Source organism: Gymnoscopelus braueri (assembly GCF_963280865.1).
Source record: "Gymnoscopelus braueri genome assembly, chromosome: 18".
NCBI lineage: Eukaryota > Metazoa > Chordata > Actinopteri > Myctophiformes > Myctophidae > Gymnoscopelus > Gymnoscopelus braueri.
Window position 1 is genome coordinate 42,517,601 of NC_137618.1, and position 26,134 is coordinate 42,543,734.

Genomic DNA, 26,134 nt, shown 5'->3' on the forward strand with positions numbered 1-26,134 from the left:
TGCGATAAACACATATCAGGGATCTACACACACGTTTGTGAATCGCACGTCAGTTTGTGCTTAGAGAAATTAGACCCTCCTTTAGTCACTTTATTTACACATATAATAATGTCTAAAACGAAAAGGATTCAAATTGAAAAACATCAAAAGCTCAAAACGCGTCACTTTGCCCTTCGTTCCGAGCTTACGGATCTGCTGCTTTTGTGTGACACTGTGGTATGATCACTGTGTTATGATCACTGTGGTATGATCAAGCATGCAGGGCGTTAATTTAAGGAAAAACACAAAATATGGGAGATAAGAGGTTTCTGCGCGACAGCAACGATATGCTCCGTGAGCGACCATGAAAACGCCACCTCTCTCATCGTCCCCCCGGCAGCCCCCCACCCACCCACCGGACCACTCACAGAAAGGACAGTGACAGCCAGTGCTTTGACATCAGCTACAGTTAGAACAGGAACGGTAAGAGGATGATGGGAGGTTAATGTGGCTATTGTGGCACAGCCCCGTGTTTTTTTTGTTGTCTTTTTACATAAAGCCTGTGCGCTGGTGGAAGAAAAAATACTCAGATTTGTTTTGCTTTAAGTAAAAGTAGTAATACCACAATATAAAAATACTTTTTTTACCAATAAAAGGCCGGTATTCAAATATGTACTTGAGTAAATGGAGTATATGGTGTACCCTGATGTCATCAATATGACGTCATAGCACTGATGTCGTAGACCTGGCCTGGACTCCATATTTGGCCATGCCTGACACAGAACTCCATATATGGGCATAAAAGGGACACAGACACACATATATAGAATTCTCCATATATGGACATAAAAGGCACACAGTCAGATGGGTACAACGGGTACTCCGCAACACGTGCAATGGGTATGGCATAACTGGGTGGGGTGGGGCATGCTTTTCCAGCTTCGTTCCAGAGTAGGCCGGTGCCCAATGGGCACTGGTCTAGTGTTCTACATAATTATGTAAAACCTTTTTAGAAAATAGAAGATCTACAAGCTCTCTCGTTGAGAGCTTGTATATCAGCTATTTTCAAATAGCCATAGTATAAAATAGGGCTTAAGTGGTTAATGTTAGTTTTGTAATATTAATTTAATCTGCAAAGTAACTAGTAACTAACGTTTCCAAATAACTTCAGTGGAGTAAAGAGTACAGCATTTGCCTCTGAGATGCATAGTATAGTGGAGTATGAACATATTGAAAAATGAACTCAAGGAAAGTAAAAGTACCTCAAAGAGGACTTCACCCATGTTCAACCTATCTTCATTGAATTGGTCCTCACTAATGCTCATGATAAAATGGTTAAAAGAAAATCGACTCAGTCTGTCTCAGAGGAGGGCTGTGGACACTTTAGAAACCCGCCTATACAGTGACATCGTCCTTGTTTTTTTCAAACAAGATTTCGTTTTATTTATTTTGTATTTGTATTAACGCGAGAACAATGGCTTCCATTATAGCATGGCAACTTTCCAGGAATAGAAAGCCTGCAGTTTCCATTAGCTTGGATTGCCCATCGATGATGTCACTGGTAGGCGGCTTTCTGAACTGTCCACAGCCCTCCTCTGAGACAAAGACCAAAATATATTATAATGAGCATTAGTGGGGACCAATTATATGAAGATAGGTTGAAAATAGCATGGGTGAGGTCGTCCTTTACCTACAGTACTTGAGTAAATGCACTTAATAGTTACATTCCACCACCGTTAATGTGGCTTCAGTGGCAGAATGCTAAACGTTTCTTTTTCTTCCATGCAGCCCGGTGGGTGCAGCACAAAGCACACACCAAAAGAGATGCTGCCCTCCCAACAAAGGCCGGGTGAAATTGCAGGGGGAACCGTTGCCTTGGTAACAGTACGCAGTGACAGAACATTGTGCCTGTGTGCTCTGAGAAGGGGAAGGAAGGGCATGAGGAGTGATAACAGAGATATTTTAGCCCCCGTAATTAACGTGCGCTAATAACTGTGTGATTCTAGCGAGGGCTTTGCCAGTGCTCCCTCCTGCAGCGCAAAAGAAAGAATGGGACAACTTCAATTGGGAAAGACAAAGGACAAGTTTAAAGGGACCAAGACCACTTTGGTAGAGGTTTGGGTTGTGTACAAAATAATTGCTTTCTTGATTAGAAATGTATAATTTAAAATATGCTCCTCATTGACTTACATTGTACGCTGAAACAGCTCTCAAAAGTCACTCTTTTAGCACATGAACGCAAACAAAGTTGATTCAGACGATATAGAACATCACCAAACCCAGTACTGTTTTTTTTATATAAAAATGTTAACTTCCTGTTGATTTTACTATTGGAAGATCCGAATCCGGTAAAAAAAACATACTGGGTTTGGTGATGTTCTATATTGTCTGAATCAACTTTGTTTGCGTTCATTTATGCGCTATAAGAGTGACTTTGAGAGCTGTTTTACCATACAATGTAAGAGTCAATGAGGAGCATATTTTGAATCATCAATTCCTAATCACTGGAGCAATATTTTTTTATTTCTTGTCCACCTTTGGAGTTACATCATGGCAAGGTAACTACACAACCCAAACATCTGCCAAAGTGGGCATGCTCTTTAATGACACACAGAGTGAATACTGTACCTCTCACTCACACGCACACATCACATTTGCGAAAGCACGAACAAACGCGCACCACCAAAGGGAATTGCTACACAATGTATTGATTCCTTTTGTTATTGCTTCAAACATACAGTAGCTGTGAATGAACCTCTGAAATAGTTTTCTCCAGCAATTTCACTATGTAAATATATGTGTTAGGGGTGTTGAAATTTCAGGTTTCCTGAGAGAGACAACAGGACGGCAACATTTGAAAGGCAAAGTGATGATAATGAACCCTGAACCATGAAGTACTGTCGCAGTTTGAGTACAGAACGACCTTCATGTAATCTCAATACAAACTTAACAGGCTTTTCTATGCTGGAGGCCAAGCAGAGAGGCTTGTACGTGGTCCTATTATGAAACATGGACAATAGGCTCTATTGGTCGTTCCTACGGCAAACCTCGCTACTCGGGGTGAGCGGGCTTTTTCGGTTTCGCTTTGGTAAAGCACTTTGTAACATTTAGAAAAGTGCTATACAAATACATTAATTATCATTATCATTATACCATATACCATCAGGTAATCTGACCAGAAATGATCAATCTTAACCATGAACCCCCAGTGTCCATATTCTAGAAGGGAGGGGTGAACATTTGTGAGCTTGTAGATCAGCTATTTTCAAATGGCCGAATTGCATATAGGGCTGAAGTGGTTACTGTATATATTTTGTAATAATAATCCAAATCTACAAAGTAACTAGTAACTGAAGTTTCCATATAATTGTAATAAGAGTAAAAGTACAATATTTGCCTGTATATATTGCTATGAAATAAAAGCATAGAAAATTGGAAATACTCCAGTAAAGTAAAGGTACCTCTAAATCATACAGTACCGACAGTACTTGAGTACACGTACTTCGTTACTTTACACCACTGAAGAAGCCTTACCTGCTGTAACAGCATGGGCCGCAGCCAAGTCCCCGTTGAATCCGTTCTCCCTGGCAGAGGAGTAGGGTGGCGCGGCCCCGTGGGGCACGGTCACCCCCCCTGCAGGCTGGCACGCCCTGTAGGCTGAGGCGGAGGAGGACGAGTAGCCGTTGGCCCCGTGGGGGCCTCCTGAGGAGGGGTTCTCCTGCCCACCTGACGGGTCCCACCGAGGGGCGCCGTCCTCTGGCTGCCGACCATCTGCCATGCTGGATGGAGCTAGCGGCAGGTGGGTTGGAGGGACAGTGGTCGAGGCTGCTGCTGTCTCTCCTTTCCTGGGAGGGAGAGAAGGAGGGACGTGTGGAGGTGAGTTCATAATTTTTTTTTCTATTGCTGTATTTATTCACAGTACAAACTAACAGGGGAAGGGCACACACCGGTATTGCTGAGGTGCTGCTGACCCTTTGTGCATAAGTCTAAAAATGAATAAAAGGCTGCAGACTCATAATAATAATAATAAACTTTATTTGTATAGCACTTCCATGACATGAAATGCAGCTCAAAGTGCTTTACAGAAAAAGTACAAATAATTTAATAAAGAAAAAAAGAAAAGCAAAAGCATAAAACAACGTTAAAATAATAGCAAAAAAGGCAGTGAATCAGGCAAAACAGTGTTTTTTTTATATGTCATTGTAGGTTCTGACAGCTCAACGCACTCTTCTTTTTCCACAGACGGCGGCACCGACCAGGAAACCATTTGTAGGATTTGTGTACCATTTCGCCTCTAGTGGCTCCAATTGGGATCTTTAATAATTTTATATCTTTGGTCGAGCTCTAATTATGACCTTTGAACCTACAGTATGACCTTTGAGCTCTCGCTCTGCGGTATCCTGCATTGGTCGCTACAGTAAAGTATGTCTCTCGCTATTGTCACGAATGGCTCATCACTCTTTACAGAGAGCAGAGGAGATGGCCACAGTGCATCAGTCACATTCACAAATCTCTTTTTGTCACCCATAATCCCCACCGGAGCTACCTCAAGCTTGCAATTCTACAGTAAGTGTGGGTGTGCGTCTGTGTGTGTGTGTGTGTGTGTGTGTGTGTGTGTGTGTGTGTGTGTGTGTTTGTGTGAGTGTGTGTGCATATACTTGTATTCATGTATTATACTTGTGAAGGCCAAATGTCACCACAGCCACAAAAAGTTAGAATATTATGAAGATAAGAGGTTTCTGCCCGACAGCAACATTATAGTCCTTTGGTGCACGCCGGCTCGAAGGCGGCTGACAGCTGATGGATGAAATTCTATTGATTTGTGTGGTGTGTGTGTGTGTGTGTGTGTGTGTGTGTGTGTGTGTGTGTGTGTGACTGCCACAGGCCCTGCTGGAAACCGAAATGACTTAAAAATGCACAGAACAGGCCTAGAATCTTTCTCACTCAACCGTGAGAGAGAGAGAGAGAGAGAGAGAGAGAAAGAGAGACAGAGAGAGAGAGAGGTTGGAGGAAAAAATAGACAAAGATGAAGAATGAAGTAACGAAGGAACAGTGGAAGGAAAGAAATCTACTAGAGATGTCCGATAGTATTGCCCCCCCCCCCCCAATATTATCGGCCGATAAAATGTAACATCGGAAAATATCGGTATCGGTTTTTATTTAGCCTTGTTGCATTTATGAATCCAGTGGGGCAACACAATAACATTTATTTGGCATAATGTGTTAATTCTTCAACAGGAGACATGTGATGTTGTTACCTGACAATTAGTTTTGGTGCAAAAAGCTGCACCTACTGTATATCGGTTGATATCTGAATCAAGACTTAGACAATATCGGAAAATCGGATATAGGCAAAAAAGCTACAGTATATGGATGTGATAAAATGTGAGCCACCGTTGGCCCCGTTATCAGCAACACACAACATACTGTAGCAAGTCATTCGTTTTGCTCTCTTCTAGCTCTGCAACGTACAGTATGCAAGATTTGTCAGCAGATAAAATAGCAATGCATGTTATATAGGTCAGTGTTTAAATTAATGTTATTGCATTCTCACACAATAACTCTCACCCGTTGTAGAGCAGTGGTTCTCAGCGTGGGGGTTCGGGGTTCGACCCCCAGGGGTCCTTGAGGGTGTCCCCAGCTAAATGACCAAATTGACCCATTACGGGTAGATTTGTCAGCACTGGCAACTGAATTTCTAGTTAATGGTTAAAGTTAGCGACCCGTTACGATCACCGACCTCGGCTATGCAGACGACATTGCTGTGACAGTGTCGGACACAGCAGAGAAAGGACGGCAACTACTGGCAGTAAGGGATGGAGTGCAGGAAGATGGACCACAAGCTCAATGCCGAGAAAACATTTATGCCATTCAACACCGGAGGATTCTCATTGAGATTTTTTCGTTTTTGTCGCATTCCGAAGCCAATAATTTGATGACCGGCGGAGCTCTGGTAGGAGACTGAAAGGGTCTCCATTGAGTCTCCTACTGGAGACTCCGCTGGTGATCAAATTATTGGCTTAGGAATGCGACAAAAACAAAAAGGCTCCATGAATTCAAGGCTTCATGGGGTGTGTAATTGATAGAAAATAAGTCATTTTTTGGGTGAACTATCCCTTTAATGGGTATTTTTTCCCCCTCTCTGTGGTCTTCCATTTCACTTTCTTGTCCTTTGTCTCTGTCTCGCTCCTTCCCTCCGTCCTTCTTGCTATGTGGGATTTCATTTAGAGCCAGACTTTTGACTTTTCTGGTGACTTTGGGACGTTGACAATTATGCAGCCCACGTGTCCCGGTTTTTAACCTTTTTAAAATATTTCCGAAATAGCCGATCTACAAGCTCCACATGACACATTGTGAGCTTGTAGCTGCTGTACTGTCCATGTCTGAAGTTTTTCATGTGAAGGACCCCCAAAATGATACATATTTGGCTGCGGACCCCCATCTCATATTTTGTGACCCCCAGAAGAAAAGATTTGAGTTAAACACGTTTTCTTTCAAATTAAAAAAAAAGATTTGCACAAATGTTGTGCTATGAGCTGTAGATCTGCTATTTTTTTTATAGCCAAAGTATATTGTGTTAGGATTTAGAATAATTTGATTAGAATTGTCCTCAGGTCTTAATGGGTTATGGGGAATTGATGGTTTTCGAGGGTTGGTGATTGTGCCGCAGTTTGGGGCATTTGCCAGGCGAACCGTGTGGACCGACCGGCCGCGCTGCATAATGGAATGTGTGCGGAGAGGCAATTTGTCACCGCAGGTCTCCTCTTCGGCCCGTAGAGACCATGAGAGTTCAGAGTAATGTGTTGGTAAAAGCAGCAGTCAATAATGGGAGCCTGAGACTCAGACTCCGGCTGTGCTCCACAATGGTGAACACAACACAACACAACACAGCACAGCACAGATACATTCACAACCTATTCATCATCATTATTACTCATCTCTATTCTATTCTAGCAGTTATGGACATATGAGGTTTCCACCCGACAGAGACGTTTAATCATCACTGTTGGACGTACAGTACAGTACAGTACAGTACATTACAGTAAGCCTTTCATGTCCTAAACTGAAAAAAGAACCATGTGTTCCAAACAGATCGAATGTAGTTATTCTTTTTTTAAGTCACATGCTCTAATTGATTGATACGTTTCAATGGTTATATATCTATAAAAACCTGCAGACAACAAACTTAACCACTCTCGACCTGGCCTCCAACATTTTCAAGCTCACAATGCGTCACATGGCAAAGCGTTGTGGGCTTGTAGACGGACTAGTTACGCTACTTTTGCACAACACTCTCATACGACGAAGTATAAAACAGGGCATTCATTTATTTATTTTTTAAAGATTCTTTTGGGGGCTTATTTATGCCTTTATTGATAGGATAGTAGGTTGACAGGAAATGGGGAGAGAGATGGGGAGTGTCACAGCAAAGGGATCGAGATTCGAACCCGTGACGTGCTGTCAGGCTACATTGGAGCGGGCCAAACAGGGCATTCATTTGTGAAAAAGAAAAGAAAAAAAATATATATATATATATATTTATAAATATATAAATACAGAGACACAAGGCTTGCCCACGACAGCTATGAAATGTAAGCGGAGCCATTACAATGACTCTGCAAAGGAGGAGGTCAAAATGATACCGCACAGTGTCAAAAAAGATTCTCTATGGCCTTCTAAAAACACACAACAAGCAGTAAATTCCAGTGGCTAATGCACTGTCAAAAGACAACAGCTCTGCCCCTCCCACACGACTCTCACCCATCCCACCTCTGTCTCCCACCACTACCAGCCTCCATCATCAGCCAGCACTTCTGATATTAACCCACTAAGACTTGAGGATCCGATTCTACAAGTGTCTTCTAGATCCTAACAGTTTTCTGAAACACTTATGTTGCTATAATATCAGTGGTTCTCAAACTTTTTCATGTCAAGCACCCCCAAAATTATATGTATTTGGCCACAGACCCCCATCTCAAAATATTTAGTTCCAGGGACCCCCAGAAGCAAAGATTTGAGTTACAAATGTTCGCTTTAAAAAATATATATATTCATATTTAATTTGCACATCATGAAAATTATGATTTTTCAAAAATAGCAGATCTACAAGCTCTTAGCGCGGCACTCTGCTATTTTTGAATCGCCAAAGTATAAAATAATGGTTAAAGTTGTTGCTTTCCCGGTCTTAATGGGTTAAAGCCTGATTTATATGAGACGCGCCGTGAGCTTGTAGATCGGCCATATTCCCCGCACGTGACACTGGGCGTGCCATATAAGTATAAATCGTGCTTAACAGAGTCGTAAAACACAGAGATCAGACTGCAAGACTCATCACCATTCCTATCCTCTCTCTTTCCCCCTCTCTGTGCCGTCTGTGATGTCTGTGAAGGTCACTTTGAGATGTGTGGCTGTTATCCAGCCATGTGAAGTTCCGTGGCCAGCTGGTTGCCAGGCTAGGGGATATAAAAGAGATGGCATGAGGAGAAAGGAAGCGTCCTCACGTCACCTCGCTGAGGGGGCCGTGTTCCTGGAACAACGCCAGAGGCTGCACGGTATACGGTGATGACGTGGAGGCAGGCAGGCGTGTTGCGTGAAAAACAGTGCGTTTCCTGAACTTTTTTAGTTCGACACCCAACAGAGAAATGTTGGTGTCTCCACAGGACCCCGGCTTACACAAATGTATTATACATTAACCACTTTAAAGGTTTCATGACATTCAGCTTTACAACACATTAAAAGTATTTATCATGGTCCTTCAAACATGTATTAAAAGTTTTAACTGAAAAATCCACTCCAGTGATCCATGGCAGGATTTTTTCTCTCTGATATATAAAGCCTTTTCAACTGCAATGAAAAAAAAATCTTTGCCTGCGGGTGTCGCTGATGAGGGATTTTGACTGTCAATCATCGCCTCTGCTCCGCCCCCCCAAAGGAATGGATAGGGGAGGGGCGTAGAGGAGAGGGGGCGGGATTAATGGACTGTGACATCAAAGTCCAGGGGCCAATCACAGATTACTTTTCAGCCTAATTATTCAGAAAACCCCAGACCACAGAAAATCCACTGAATGTTCAAAGTTCAGTTTTTGGGGGTCATAAAACCCTCCAAAAAACATTAAAAAAAAAAAAAAAGTGAAAATGAATGTCCTACCTTTAAGCCCTATTTAGCCCTATCACCATTTCTAAAAAGTTTTTCCACATCTATAGATTTTTTTTAAAGCAGTGCAAGCTACTTTGTGTGTGTGTATGTATGTATGTATGTATGTATGTATGTATGTATGTATGTATGTATGTATGTATGTATGTATGTATGTATGTATGTATGTATGTATGTATGTATGCATGCATGTATGTATTGTATGAGTAAGCATAAACAGCTGCAAGTGATTACAACACAAAGTTGCAACTAATTACACAACTTTAACACAAACAGGATGCACAGCGCACCACTCACACACACACCAATTAAAGACAATAAGGGAGCACGAGGCAGTAAGTAGTCAGTCAGAACGCTGCACAAGGCAAGGAGTCACTAAGGCAAAAATAAGTCAGATCTGCCATTGTCGTTGTGCAACACCTGCACGCAACAGAGTATAAATCACCCTTCAATGTGTCACATCTGCCTGTTGCAGCAGACAGCGCCCCCACACACACAGCTCTGCCTGTTGCAGCAGCACCCACACTGCTCTGCCAGCCGGTCTACAGTCCCGTGCCTCTCGGCAGCATCTCTTCCCTGGCACGCAGTGGAACTATCAGCCATCGTGCACTGCTGCCACCGTGGCACACTGCCACCGGCCCAGTGCCAAAAGTCACCTCACCTAGTGTCTATAGCAAGTCACCTGGGCTTTTAAGTCCCATCTTATCACCATGCCAGACAAACTCAGTCCCCCAGCAGACACAATGCTGTGTGGACAATGGATGGATGGGAGCATCTTGTCTGGTAACCTCTCTGCTCCGCCCCCCCCCTCCCACTTATCCTGATAACACTCCATTCCTGTGTTCTGCTGTCTGCTCTAACACCTTTATTTTCCGTTCTTCTGCTGTCCTCTCCTTTTCATACAATTTGGTGTTTGTGTTAAAAGCACTATACTCTGATAGTTATCATTGCTATAGAGTGCTTGTTCAGGAGTCTCTCCTGCTCTTTGATAAACAGAAAATACACCCATTTATTTTAGTACCCATTTATCAGCTTCATTTTTATAGTGTTCCAGTTCCAATGTTGTCTGCTCATCGTGCGTGTGCGTGCGTGATAATACAGTAAAATCTTCAGTGTTCATTCATCCATTTGAAACTCAGAGCAAGTACAAATGGAACCAAAACTTAGCTTACAGGTCCATTTCGGTTCCATTTGCGCAATTTAGACAATTTAGGCATTTAGCAGACGCTCTTAATCCAGAGCGACATACAGTAAGCAAGGTAAACACAAGGTAATACGTCAAATACATAGAGTAATCTAGGATCATAGGTAAACCAAGAACCTATCAACAATCTAAACAGAATTATATTACAAAAATGGAATATTGAAACTATACAAACTATAGGATGCCAGATCAACAAATGAACCTGGCATCTGTCTAAATAACATGCTATCTAAATTACATTTTAACCTTTGCATAACTTAAAATGTTACCGTTGTGCAACGGCAAGTGCTACGGGCTAAGGTGGAGTCTGAGGAGTTGAGTCTTCAGATTACGGCGGCAAATTGGGAGTGAGTCTGCATTTCTAACTGCAATGGGGAGTTGGTTCCACAGTTTGGGAGCCAGAAGGGAGAGGAGTCTGGTACATATGGAGCGTTGTCCTGGATGTTAAAGGGAAGGTTCTGATAGCTTCCCTGTGTTATTTGTACACCAGTTAAATTAACACTCAGGATTTTACTGTGTGTGTGTGTGTCTCAGAGGGAGAACTTTGACTCCGACAGTAGCTGAAGACATGATAGGATAACACAACATAGCATATTCTCTCTGTTCTCTTCAAGAACACAGAAATCCCTTCTTCTTTTATTCAAGAACACAGCACATCTTTTTCCCCAGGGTGTGCCAGCATTGACATGCAGCCCGGCAGACAAAAACACTGATGCGGGTGGAAGTGAATATTCCTCCATCCAGCTGTTGTCGTCTCATCTCCCCTGGTGTGTGTGCAGAGACACTGGGGTGGTAAATGAGATGAATGAGGGTGCATTACTGAGGAAAATACTGCAGTTTCCTTGGTAAAAGCAAACAATGGTGCAAGTTATGGCCGGGTCTCTAGCGGGGTCCCTACAATATTAATAGTCCCGCCTTTAAGAAAACAAACATACAACTCCATGAATATAGCAAAGATGATGTAAATATCCTCCTATATTAAAATTGGCTAATGGGAGGGCCGGCCGGCGGGTGGGCGGACCACAGGCCACGTCAGTATGACTCAGACATAACCATAAACAAACCCGATACGCCCATATATAGGCATGTCACTATGACTCAGACATAAACCATGAACAAACCCGATATGCCAATATATAGGCATATGGAGATCCGGTTGTCCAGAGCCACAGATCCGACTGTTATGCCCGTATTATGGTCATGCGCATAAATGGGATCGACCAACTTCAAACTCACCGCACGCATCGGCAAGGACTCGAAGGAATGTGGTGCTGGTCCAGAATCGCCTATCTGGCCGATGTGTCCAAAATATAGGCATATATGGATACTGGAACTGCCGATCCAACCGATATGCCCATATATGGGCATGCGGATATATGGGCATACTGATTACATCAGGGATCTCCATATATGGGCATAAAGGGACACAGGTAAGCAGACAGATACAGATATCTCCATATTATGGGCACAAAAGAGACAGACAAGACGGGTACATCGGGTACTCTGGTAAATCCCCCGACACTATGACTCAGACATATCGGTCGGAACGGCGGTGCGATGTAGGTGTGAGGGCAGCGTAACGGCCCGAACCTCTAGTAACATAAATCTGCACAAAACATTTATTGTGTGTATTTACTGTGGGTGAATCGCAATATAACATACTATAAGAGCCAACATGTAACATACTTTGACAGCGCGGACTAAAACAATTATGGACGCCCCTAAACTGCATTGAAGCTCCCAAACATTGTTTTACAACAAACTTTTGAATTAACTGTGTAAATGTGAAATGAATGAGAAACCATTGTTTAGTTTGTACTGTACGTGTACGGTACAGTATAGATCACTTCCAGACAAGCTGCCATGGAGCTTCAGCTCTCCACTTCCTCAAAACGACATAAGCAACGCCCACAAGCTGACTGCAGCAGCAGGGAACTCAAGCATATAGGCAACAGAAACACAATGACTTGGCAACAAAGTCGGAGGCATTCCAGAAAATACTAGAGGGTGGCAAAAAAGTTACCACGAAGCCCCATTTAAAAAATAGCCCATCTACAAGCTCTAAAAAATGTCACATTGCGATGCGTTCTAGAGCTAGTAGTAATCTGATATTTTTGCTATTGATGAATGAACAAATAAATAAAACTGAACATTTATGAAAATAGGGACACCAGGTTGAAAGCGGCTAATGAAGGTATGGTTGCAGACAAGTAAACACGTGACTATGACACTCGCATGTAGATGGACGGGTAGCAGGGGGTGCACCTCCTCCCCCCCCCTCGGGCAGAAGGTTGAGGACGTTGAGAATGGACGAAAAAAAAGAATGAAAAAAATAACCTTATCACGTCACATTATTCATATAAATAAAAAAATGGGACTGGGTTGTGGAATAACAGAAAGAAAATAGGCCTATTTTAGAAATACATATCGGTTTTTATTATCATCATCCCAAATCAGCGTCTGTCATCTGTCCGCTGTTTCCTGTTTAGTGTTTAGTGTTTACTTTACGCGCTGGGCGCATGAAGCTATCCTCATTGAGTGAACAGGTTGTTTACAACAACAGAAACACATTTCTGATTACTTTGGTGGGCCCAAATCAAAGAAAAGCACATAAGCAACTAGCGTTGTACATCACCACCTGACTGTGTAAATGAAGAGCCTCAGCCGAAATCGAGTTGTTGACATGAGGGAATTCATTATACCATCACCCCAGAGCGCAAGAGCACATTTGGAATATTGCATGGTAATAAACATTTATTTGGTTAAACCTTTCGAGTCCTGAAGGTCAACGGTGACCATTTAGGATAGTATTTATTCATTTTGAATTATCTCTGCCCTCATAAAAGCTAGAAACTTACTCTGTGACTCCCCTGGTCAAAAGTAGTTCCCTCGGCTATGTACGTGTCGTGCAACCGCACTCCCCGTGTCTCCGCCCACTAGGAAATTGGTCTATACAGGGGACGGGTGTTGACTATGTGGTCTACTATGCCATTGGTTCTCAAAGTGGGGTCCGGGGACCCCACAGGGGTTGTTGGGGTGTACCAGGGGGTCCCCAGTAAAATGTCTTAATGTAGCGTCACAATCTTTTGAACCACTTTAACCATATTTTATACTTTGGCTATTAAAAAATAGCAGATATACAAGCTCATAGCGCAGCACCGAGTGCCTCGCTATGAGCTTGTACAGTAGATCTGCAATTTAAAACAAATCCCTGGCACAAAATACTTTTGAGATGGGGGGTCCGCAGCCAAATACATATCATTTTGGGGGTCCTTGACATGAAAAGGTTTGAGAGCCACTGTCATAGACGACTTAAAGCAGCCTACGCGTGCAGGCGGTTCAGCCGGGTCCATTGCCAGCGCGGTGGGTCATAAGATGCAACCGATGTACAATTACACAAAGAGCAGAAGATAAAAAGGGGGGAGCGTAAAGAGAGACAAAAGGACAAACTATACTTAGAAATAGACACGCAGAAACAGTGAGAGATCTCCAGAGACAGAAAGAGTCTGAAAAAAAACTGAGTGGCAGTCAATCAGTCAGTCAGTCAAGAACACAGAGGTGGGGAGAAAAAAGAAAGTGAATTATTTTAACTGAATTGAGAAAATGGAAAATGACTTCCATTACAGAGACTCGACAAGGCAAAGTCACAGAGTAATACTGTAGCTATAGAGACTGTCCCCTAGTTAAAACCAGGAGAATCAGGACAGCTCTGTCTCGCACTCACGCACGTACACTCACGTTTGTCTTACTATACTTGTGAGGGTATCAACCTTTTTAGGACGGCAATTTTCATTAATGCCATTTTTCTTTTTTAAATGAGGCATAAATTCAAACCCCAACCCCTAAACCTACAGTATAACCTCTAACTTTTGAAAATGCTACTAGTTTGAGTTTTTTATTAGTTTTAGTGTTCGTTTTACTTATTTTTATACTTTGGGATATTTGGTGCAGGATTGAAAAGGTGATATTGTGTAATAAAAATGAAACAAAAGATAGCATTTAGAAATGTATTCAGTTACAGATGAACCACCAACCGTCCACAAACAACTGTTATAAATAAACAAAAACTAAGGGCAATTTTGTAATTTTCTTTTAGTTTTAGTTAGTTTTGTAAACACACAATTCAGTTTCAGTTAGTTATCATTATTTATTCTAGTTTTTATTTAGTTGAGATAACGATTATTTTTTTTCAATTTTAGTTTTTGTTCACTATAATAACGTTGGTTCTCAAATGCTACAATAGGCCTAATTTTGGCCCTCACAAGCATAGTAATACAAGTACAGACACACTCTGGCCCACATAGCGTAGCTCCCATGGTTTCCAGACAGCAGGTAAGCTGTCTGCCAGAGAGCTGAATAGAGTCCATTAGCAGAGGGTTGTGTGAGACATGTTACATTTTTAAGTGATTCTTCACTTCACCTGCCACTTGTCACAAAGCAGGATGTGCCTGGGGAAGTGGAAATCTGTGTTTTTAAAAACAAAAAGTAATTTATTTTCAAAACCTTTCTATGGCCTGAGTGCCCGAGGTACCCTGTATTCTTAGTAAAATTGACCTGAGTTCCAACTGCACTTGAACCACTTTTTTCCGTCCATGCACGCCAAATGTCGAACAGTCGAATTGACGATCTACAAGCTATTATTGGCGAATGATCACCCAGAATTAGGCATTCTGGGGTTCAAGTGTTAGTGTGCATACACCAGACAATCGTACATCATACTCTGGGGTTTGAATGCTGTAGAAATTAAAAAGGTCTTTAAAACAAGTTTCCATCGCATTTTCATTAACTGCCAGAGACTGGAGTTCAGTGAATTGGGGAAAACAGAAAAAAGACAAAAAGAAATTGCTTAAATGTCACCATTATTCTCCAACACCAATGTTCTGGTCTAAAGACCAGAGTTGGATATGTAGAGCATTCAGTTGTGGAACTGGTGAATGCCAGTTATACAACCACCCATTGCCAGGTGGTTCGATTTTTGCTAGGGGGTGGGGGGGCTGTCTTTTAATACAGTATATACACCCTCCATGATGGTGGTGCACTGTTCACAACAAAATCAGGTGCTTTGTAAACTAATAATACACTGACAACCAAATACACTACTTGCACTAATCGCTGGCACAGCAGTCATCTACAAGCCTGAACAACCATAATAACAAAAACTACAGCAGCAGTGTTGAAAGGAAAAACAGCGCCTGCGTGCATGGACATTAACTGCACAGGATGCAGGGGCCATATTAAATAAAGCCAAACACGTAGTGTGTTTGGTGAAACAGTCTTCTCTGTTAGAGCCTCCCATCATTGGAATTGGAAGTAAGAGAGACCACCAATTATTTGACCTTCAAATTCAACCTTAAGAGAGGGCTTAAAGCTATCCAAATTTGTAATCATGGATAATTATCAGCTCCATTTGTCACTGGTGTCATTTCTCATATTTTACTGTAATTGTTCCATCTCCTTTACTATGTTTAGTTGTCTTGTACTGATTTGTACTGATGTCTTATTTTGTATGGATAGCTATATCACCACTTTTTAACAGCCTGCTCAGGGACTACAGATGAACATTTGCTTTTGGCTAACTCTAGCTCATTTACGTGGATGTGAAAACTGACAGTTGATTAATGAATTCAACATCTTTCAACAGCCCCATCGTTTGTGGATGCAATACTGGCAGGAATCTAGGCAACCTCTTGGCGAAGCTGAATGTTTTCCAAAGTCAGCTGTAATCACTTTTTGTCACTTTAATTTGATTGTTTAAAAGTCTGTTTGTATATGAATTTTTCTGCTAGCATTTCATGACATTTGTTTTACGTGAAACTTTTTTCATGCTGCTGTCTTGGCCAGGAGGTCTCCCTTGTAAAAGAGATTGTGAGTCTCAATGTGACTATTCATGGTAAAAAAAAAAAGTAGAAAAAAATTATGCTGTGCTCAATAAATCCTTTGAATTGTACCTGCTCAGTCTACTTTCTGTATTTGTGTTCTTCCCCTGTTATGCGTTTCCTGCCACCTTGCTAGCAAACCCTGTCTAGTCAGGTCAAATCTGGTCAGTCACGGACCCAGCAGACAAATTGGGTGAGGTGGTGATTCAAGGCATTCAGTATAACCTCACAAACGACTGCTTCAACAATTCTAGTATAAGCCTCACCAGAAAACAGCTCTGAAAGTGGCACTGTGGAAGGTTTATCCCAGGCCTTTGCCCAGTAGAATTACTAGTGGAAAATGGACAGTCTCCCAATAGCGTTCAGCCATTCCTTTAGTGCAGGGGTCTTCAACAGGGGGTCCGGGACACCCTAGGGGGTCCTCAGAGTTACAACAGGGGGGCCGCCAAATCTTTGTGTGATATGATTTTTTTTTCTACATTAGCCACTTGAACCCTAGCATCCCTTTTCTGAGGAGAACTTTAGCCAAAAATAGCAGATCTACAAGCTCACAACGAGAGCTTGTAGATCGGCTATTTTTGTCAAAGAGGTATAGGTTTACAGTAATCTGAAACACAATTGTATACAATATAGCTTCTGCTTCATCTCTCTCTCAGCTAGGGGGTCCTTGGCCTGAAAAACGTTGAAGACCCCTGCTATAGTGTATTCCCAGGGTCCTATTGGGTTAGGGTGGACCCTGGGAACATATACTGTAGGACTCTAGAAACGACTGACTGATTGACTGACTGACTCAGTCAGTCCACCACCAAAATGCTAACCCATTCTGCGCTTGCAGAGTTTGTCAGAATGTCTATGTCTTTTATACTTTCTATATAGTCTCGTGAGGCAGACTGTTACATATACATTGTACGGACTCACGCTCCAGTAAGGCCTGCCACTAACTCGACATCCGGGGACCCGTTCCCCAGAGTTTTTTTGTGTCTCCCACTTCGCAGTTCCATGGACCGTTATTACGGACCCCCAGCTGAAGATCAAGAGTGTGACTGCAGACCGGCCCTCTCCATGGAGCATGACTGTGGATTGCTACTATATTATACTATACTGTATATTATCTTAACATTCTTATACTATACCACAATATACTATCTAACATTATTGTTGTACTATATTATATTATTATATACTATCTTACACTATTATATTTACTATTATTGTTATTGCTACTACTTGTATCTCCCTCTCTGTCTCTCCTCTGTCTCCCTCTCCCTCTCTCTCTTCTTCCCCCCCCCCCCCCCCGACATGGTCGAGGCAGATGGCCGCCCACCCTAGAGCCTGGGTCTGCCTGACGTTTTTCGTTGCCACTGTCGCAAAATTGCTTGCTCAGGGTGGGACAATGTCGGGTCTCTGCTCTACATGTGTCTTGAGACAACTTGCTGTGATTTGACACTTTAATAAAATTGAATTGAGAAAAGATAATTGAATAGATTGTGGAATAGTTGTCAGGCTATATGCGGGACTACTTTCCATACAACTTATTTCCTGACATCCTGCTGAGCTCCATCATATGCTGTATGGGAGGAGGGGATGCTCTGATCGCCTCCTCCGTCTACTCTGAGACGCCTGTAGCTGGTCTTCACATCACTTAATGCCGCCTACAGTTCCACTCTACATATCCTCAAGTAGACAAAGCTCCCTTTGGGGGAAAGTGAAATGAAAGTGTCAAACTGAACACTGAAAATGTCACACACAGGCAGCGTTGATGGACTGTGACCAAGCGTGTGGCTCTATGGGAAGACTAGCGTGTGGCTCTATGGGAAGACTAGCGTGTGGCTCTATGGGAAGACAAGACAAGAGTACAGTATTTCGATTAAGTTTAGAAGTACAGTATATCGTTGCTGTAGGGCAGAAACCCCTTATCTCCATATTCTAACTTTTTAAACGGATGTCCTAATGGATCATACTTCAGCGTCACACAAAAGCATGAAAATAGCAGATCCACAAGCTCGAAACGTTAAACACTTGCAGCAGTTTTGGACATTTCCACCCGACATAGACGATATAGATGTATTAGGATACCATGTGTATATTGTACTGTTTGCACATATAATTAGAACTTCCGGATTCTCTTGTTTTCATCCACATTTGCTATAAAAGGATCTTGGTTGATTTGGTACTGTAGCAACAGATGGTGCACAGTAGCTTATGAGCTTGTAGATCGGCAATTTTCTATGTGATTTTTTTTTAAAGATAATAAGTAAAAAAAAGGAACGGCTTTGGACATACAAGAGAAAATATCGTCACTGTCGGGTGGAAACCTCATATGTCCAAAACTGTTACTTTTCAGGATTCAAATTTTAAAAAGCATCAAAAGTAGCAGATCTACAAGCTCCGATCTACTACTTTTGAAGCTTTTGTGTGACGCTGTAGTATGATCAAGTTGGAGAGGTTTCTCTGCCCGACTGCAACAATATGCTGCTATATAGTACAGCACACTTCCAAAGGCGTGAGTGAAGGGTTCAGCTGCTAACAAGACCATTGACAGGTGTTTGGAAGTAAATGTGATTGCCATATAGTGGCTAACACTGCATGACAAGACTCAATATTCATAGAACAGCTTACAGTATATTGATTGTGTGACAGACAGCGATACGGTGCAAAACGTTTTGACACTGTTTGTTTTTGGAGTTATTACAAGATGCATGATGCATGTCTTCCCTTTGCAGACTCCAGCAGAATTGAGGGGATAATTAATTATGGCTTCTGGCAGTAGAAATAGTTCTCCTGACGTGTAAAAGATGGCAAAGATTAAAGACTGTTCTAAACCAAAGCTAATTATGACACCACACATCACAAGATGAGACAAGATATGATAAAACAAGACAAATGTGTTGATTCTGGAGAAACAACAGAATGAAGGAACCAGCTGCAGAAAACCAATTCAACAAACTAAAATAGCATTTTAACCCATTAAGACCTGAGGCCGATTCAACGAATGCCTTCTAAATCAGTAGTTCTCAAACTTTTGAGACCCAACGATATGTATTTGGCCGCGTACCCCCGTCTGAAAATGTTTCGTGCCAGGGGCCCTCAGAAGAGAAGATTTGTGTTAAAAAAGAAAAGAAAAAAAAGTTGAACACTAGCAGATGTACAAGCTCGCAGTGCTGCACGAAGTGACACGCTGTGAGCTTGTATATCTGCTATTTTTTAATAGCCAACGCTAAAAATCAAAAACAATACAGATGCTTTCACTGGATTGAATGGGTTAAAGTAAAATATCTAATAACAAATCCCCAAATATGGCAAAAAAAAGAGAGAAAGAAAATAAGTGAGAGCATCACGCGTCTTTTCAGCTGAAAGAGATGAAATTATTGTTGAAAGAAGGTCTGATTAATCATGACAGACACGACAAAAGCAACACAGTCACGACTAAGACAGGATTACCTCACTATACCTAATTCAGCTCATCCAATCCACTCATTTCTCTGCACGGTAAATCCGCAGTGTTAATGTATCCCTTTGTAACTCTGAGAGGTGTACAAATGTAACCAAATCCACTGTTCCGTGTCCATTTGGTTACACATTTGTACAGCACACTCTCAGAGTTATTAAATTGACACTGAGAATTTCACAGTGTGCTTGTTATTTACCGGTGACCCTTTCTCTCCATTACTTCAGTGCGTCCTCCTCCCACACGCTACTCCCGCTGGTACCTTTCCTCCTACTCACTCCTCTTCCTCCTCCTCACTCCTCCTCCTCCTCTTCCTCCTACGCTCTGATTGCAGCCAGCGTTGCCATATTTTGTAAGATAAATAAGCAACCAGCAGGTCTATGAAAACAAGCCCAAAAGTAGCGCCATACAGGCCATACATGAGCACTTTAAACCCCTATCGGCTATTTGAAAATAGCTCATCTACAAGCTCTAGCTTGTAGATATGCTATTTTCAAATGTGAAATACTTCCCCTGGCACGAAATATTTTCAGATGGGGGTCCGTGGACAAATTCATATCAATTTGGGGGTCCCTTGCTTGACTAGAAAATGTTTGAGAACCACTGGTTTAAACAACATTAGGAAACAAGTCCAAATAAGCAACTACACTTTAGAAACAAGCCCCCCCCAAAAAAAAAGTCCAAAGTCACTTATAATAAGCGAACATGGCAACACTGATTGCAGCCCCCACCCCACCCTCTCTCTTTTATTCCCTCTCTCCATCCTCTCTTTCTCTCTCAGTCTCTCTCTCACTCTCTCTCTCTCTCAGCCTCTCTCTCGCTCTCTCTCTCTCCCTCCTATGATTTGCCACTCTACCTATTGCCTGACTAGTGTCTCAGGCTTAGTGTGTGTGCGCATGCGTGTGCGTGCGTGCGTGCGTGCGTGCGTGCGTGTGCCCGTTTGTCTCCCTCCCTCCCTGTGTGTGAGTCACAGTTAGATGCTGCATTGCAGGGCTCTCAGCTCAGGGGGGGCCGGCTCAGAGCAGGAGCGGAAAGCAACTCCAGGGGACGCAGAATATGAGCTCCAGTGTGTGTGTGTGTGTGTGTGTGTGTGTGTGTGTGTGTGTGTGTGTGTGTGTGTGTGTGTGTGTGTGTGTGTGTGTGTGTGTGTGTGTGTGTGTGTGTGTGTGTGTGTGTGTGCGCGTGTACTGTATGTGTGCTGTGGGTCTGTCTGTACAGTATGAGTGTGTGCGTGTGTGTACTGTACGTGTGTGTGTGTACTGTGTGTACTGTGTGTGTGTGTGTGTGTGTGTGTGTGTGTGTGTGTGTGTGTGTGTGTACTGTATGTGTGTTGTGGGTCTGTCTGTACAGTATGAGTGTGTGCGTGTGTGTACTGTACGTGTGTGTGTGTACTGTGTGTGTGTGTGTGTGTGTGTGTGTGTGTGTGTGTGTGTGTGTGTGTGTGTGTGTGTGTGTGTGTGTGTGTGTGTGTGTGTGTGTGTGTGCGCGTGCGTGCACAATCTTGTAGACTCACAAGTCAGTCTCTAAACACTTCACTCAGTGTGAGTATACCCCAGCATCCGTATTGTGGGGACAGCTTTCGCAGAAAATAAGCAGATCGACAAGCTCGCAACGTGTTGTGAGGTCTAGTTTCTGCGAAAGCTTTCCCCACAATAACAGAAAACAGATAGGACCCTTGTATAGAGCCCTGAGGGACTCGGGTGAACCATTATAGTGGTTAAGAGAAAAACCTTAAAACGCTACTATTTGATCAAGCGTTTGCGGGAGTTAAGGTCTTTGCAGACAGGGTGCGATTTTTCGCACGGAAAAAACTGACAATATCATTTTTTAAATGAACACATGGTTCTCAATGACCTCATGCACACCGGCTCCGAATTTACCGTGCGGCGTTGCGATGCGGCGATGCGTTTTTTTTCCCAATTGAACCCAGTTCGATTCGTGCGTCTTTTCGCATGCGGTAAAAACTGATTGACTAATCGCACCCTGTCTGCAAAGGCCTTTACTTGATTTCATTTCCATGCTTTCCATGTTTCTTCGTTTTTAATCCCACTGTGAGAAGTGCTAATAAATTGTACATCATGTGACATTCTAGTGTCATGTCCAGACTACAGAAATAGGCTCCTACCCTATGGGGCCCAAGGAAAGGCTTACTTCATACCGGGGTGATGATATGATTGTTTTCCAAAGCAGTGAGAGGTGTGTTAAGCCTGGTTAATACTTTGACACGCAACAGTGTCTCGAGCCGAGAATAACCGATCTACAAGCTCACAGCGCGTCGCGGATGCAACACGTTGTGAGCTTGTACGTTGGCTATTCTCGGCCCGTTCTCACGCGACAGAGCATACAGTAAATCAAGCATAGCTGCCGTTCTCACTGTTCTAGCAAATACCTTCGACTTCGATGTGCGTTTTGCATTATGTTTTGTGAAGATCACAAAGACTTCTTGGTTCGGCCGGGATTGCCCCGGATTCATAGCTGTGAGTCCGGTCCTGACAAATATCTCTAAAACTCCCTAAAGTGTCCCAGTTTTCAACATTCACTATACGAAATAGTAGTAAAAGTAAAAAAAATTAATTAAATAAAATATTTGAGTGCTTACATATATGTTTATCATGTGCTAAAGTGCTCAAATAATTGTCCCCCCATCATGAAAGTTGGAGCCCTTGTGGCAAAAGCTCTATCGCCCTCTGTTACAAGCCTAGAACCTTGAGTAATAGCTGGTCTATTATGGCAGTAGGGTCTCAGGGAGGGGGGTGTAAGGGGACAGCCGGTCCGAAATGTAATGGTAAATGTACCTTGGTGCATGTTTACATGACAACAGACATAACATCATCCCCTAAACCTCACTAAGCCCCATCGTTCAATAGTAAGACACTTTTTTCATGTCGATTCATTGATATGAAAGAAAGAAAATCAATTATTCGATTAAAGCAAATGGAAACTTTCCTCTTCTACCTGGTTTGAACCCGGTTTCCCGCGCAAGTGCGGATTTTTTTACCATTGAGCTAATAGAGCCTACCTGCTTGCTCAGGGGATAAATTGAATCTTGACCATCAGGTAAAAAGTTGTGTCAGAGGTGAGACATGATCCTAAATGTCTAAATGTCTCAATAGAAGAGCAGGGAGATAAAATACAACCCCCCCAATTGTTATTGCCGCTTTAACCTACAGTACATGAGGAAGATTAAGACTGTTATCTGTGTCGATGTATTTTCGGTTAATTGCCCAGCCCTGGTTTGTTTGATTTGGGCCACATATAGCTGGACATGTTGTCTTTCAGTAGAACAGCTCTCCTCTTCCCACTCCTGTGTCCTATAAGCACCCAGCACTCACATACAGCCACCCACGCTGCCATTTAGCGCACGCAGGAAACAGGCAATTTTCTCTTTCTCTTTGTTTCCCCCCATTCTTTCCCTCTGAGCAACACTTTAGTTGGGGTCGGGTGTCAAGGATGGAACGTACTGTAGGGCAGTAGTTCTCAAAACATTTTAGATATTTTTCCAATAATAGCAGATATACAAGCTCGCAGCGTGGCACGAAGCGCTGATGGACAGAGTGCAGACAGACAGACAGACCGATCAAGCTTGATCCCAAAAGGGATATATATATTTTTTAACATCACACAGTAGGCATGAAACGCATATACAGGTAAGAGTAGAAAGATACAAAACCTTTTGTATGATAACAATGATTAAATATAAGATGTAAGAAGATACAAAATCTGGCCTGGTCATCTGCACTTGGATGGACCTTTATGGTTAAGTATGAACTATTATTAGATATACCTAAATGCAGTAATATGGACATATACAGACTATTGACAGTGGATATGTTGTGAGGCCGATATACAGTATGTATAAGTCTCCGACAGTTAAACAATGGGAATACGGATAAATATGTACTGTAAATCCACAGGGATTATCGACGGTGAAACATTTACAGCAGCAGTTATAGCCTCCCTCAGCAGGCTTGTGATTATTGTACTAGAGTAGTCGTGTACATCACAGTAGTCCATGAGAAGAAGTGGCAGAGTGAGTGAGCATGGGAGTCATTCATCCAAGAGTCATTAATCAAAGTTCCAGAGCTAACAGAGCTTGTTCAGTTTGTTAATGTCCATTATACAACAGGTAGTTCCGACCAAGCAATCTGATTGGTTGAAATAGGCTCTCTACCCGTGCTCAAACGACCATGACAGCACGTCTAGCCGTCCTCAAATGAAACGAAATAGATGTAGATGCAGCTAAATATGGCATTACATTTTTTATTTTATTTCTATCGAATATCTTAATTAAAATGAGATTGAGCAAACTGTTAAGTTTTGTTTCTCTATGCGTTCATTTTGAGAATGAAAAGTTGTCTCGCGCACACACAGCCATTTCAGTGTTGGGTCTGGACTGGCAGAGTAAACAGGGTCTCTGTCAGACCTCTTGTATTTCCAGGATAACAGAGATAACACTCTGTTTACACACTATTTTGAGAGCGAAATGCCCCACAATATGAATACATGTTGATCATTTTTTTGTTTTTTTTATTTTGATGGTAACTTAATAATAATATAATCATAATATTACACTTCAGAGGGGCAGTGATGCTTGAGGAACTTGGCTCCGCCTCGTTCCTGACAACACTGTCATGACAATAACCACGGTAAAGCACACCCTCTTGTGTAATATTGCTTAATTGTGCTGATGTTATCCCCCCCAAGGCGACCACAACAAAGAAGAGGACACTGGCTACTACAAACTGCTATCCAGAACATTTGAAGCAGCATGTTGCACACATTATCGAAGGAACTGAGCCTCCTCTTGAAGAACAGGTTGCTATGTCCCTTCCTGAAGAGAGCCTCAGACACTGGACTCTTTCAAAGAGTGAAAAATATGTTTTTCACTCTCCTAGAGCATATCCGTGGTCCCTAAAAACAAAAGTCCCTAAAAGTCCAATCTTAATGACTTCCTGTCAAATGAAAATGTAATGCGTGATTACATCAGCAAGTCCTTGTGAATAATCATGAATCATGATTTCATTCACCTGTGTGCTTCCTGTAGCTCAATGTTCCTCCACACACAGACCGATTTTCATTATGCATCTAAGTCAAGGTGATGGCTGAACGGTGCATTACAAATGTTCTCATTTTAAACTTAAATAGTACACTAAAATATGTATCTGAAAACATTTGCAGTGAGAAATAGCCAACGCAGTAAGATAAACGTTCTCGTTCCTCTCTCCCCCCCTCTCCCCCATTGGAGAGTTACGTCAACTAGGGGGGCAGAAACAGCGGTGTCACGTGGTTCATGTAAACTCGAAATAATGACAAACGCTCATAGACTCCAGTGCATTCCGTAAACTTCCGGTCCAGGGCTTTGTCACTATTCGCCAATAGAAGGCTCTGTCTGGCTCTGGTAGCTACATTCCCAGCTAGTTGAGGGGACCCGACCGTCAGACAGGACCAGCTTCACTTTCACTAGGAAACTGTGCAATAAAGGTAGCAAAAAGCCACTGCAGCTGGGACCGGGAAATCATCTGTGTAATTATATAATTCTTTTTACACAAATGTTCTCTTCTGGTGGTCCCTGGCACAAAATATTTTCAGATGGGGGGTTCAAAAAATATATATAAATCATTTTGGGGGTCCTTGGCAAGAAAAACTTACGCCAGGAGAACTACTGATTTAGAAGACATTTGTAGAAATCGGCCTCAGGTCTTAATGGGTTAAATAATACATTGTCACTGTAAACATGGTCCTACCTTTAGTCTGCTATAACTTTTAGTATAAACTAATGGCTAGTAAACGTCACAGTGGGGAATGGGGTTTTAGTGGAGCCGGTTGTGACGTAATTGAAACTAACTGCCTATTAAATATAGCAATACACACAAATCCCACAGCCAGCAGCATGTCATGTAATAATACACCATGAATAAATGTATGAAATTAATTATCCTCAGCAAGTTTTTTTCCCCCTTTTTCCGATCCCAGCTTTGAAGTCCTAGACCAGCAATTACCGATGTTTTGACTGATTTCTACTCAATAAGTGCAACATTTCCTAATTAATTTGAAAAAAGATGTGATTCAAGTTTCTATTTGATACAATCCTACCGGCCGGCGGACCACGGCCACGTCATTCTGACTCAGACATAACCATAAACAAACCCGGTACTGGTCTGTACAGTACCTGTTAGGGTGATGTGTCTCTACAACTGGTGGTGAGTGAAGCTCGGTGATGACAGAGCTCTCTGTGGCTCTGTCTCTCTCCTTCTCTCTCTGTGTCTCTAGATGTAAAAGTCAGGAGGACGGACGTGGTCCAAGCTACGCTGAAAGCCGAGTCTCCGAGTTGAACCTGAAAATCAAATAAAAGCACTGGATCAATGTTTTGCGTATAGATTTTGTTTTGATTTTCACCAACGCTGCTCTATAATTCTTCCCAAGTTAAGCCCGATTCAAACTCCAGTTGCACGACGGTGTCGCGTGTCGGAAAT

General features: G+C 42.4%; 1 protein-coding gene across 1 annotated transcript in view; it reads right to left on the minus strand.

Moving 5' to 3' along the window:
• map2 (microtubule-associated protein 2) overlaps positions 1–25,878 on the minus strand; it is a gene marked incomplete at its 3' end in the record, with an annotated part of 78,877 nt that extends 52,999 nt beyond the window's left edge. The window contains exons 1-2 of the mRNA XM_080412247.1: positions 25,831–25,878; positions 3,514–3,824 (exon numbers count right to left, since the gene is read on the minus strand). Coding sequence (XP_080268373.1) covers positions 3,514–3,757 — 244 coding nt within the window. The 5' untranslated portion in view covers positions 3,758–3,824; positions 25,831–25,878. The remainder of the gene's footprint in view (positions 1–3,513; positions 3,825–25,830) is intronic.
• Between the last annotated feature and the right edge of the window lie 256 nt (positions 25,879–26,134).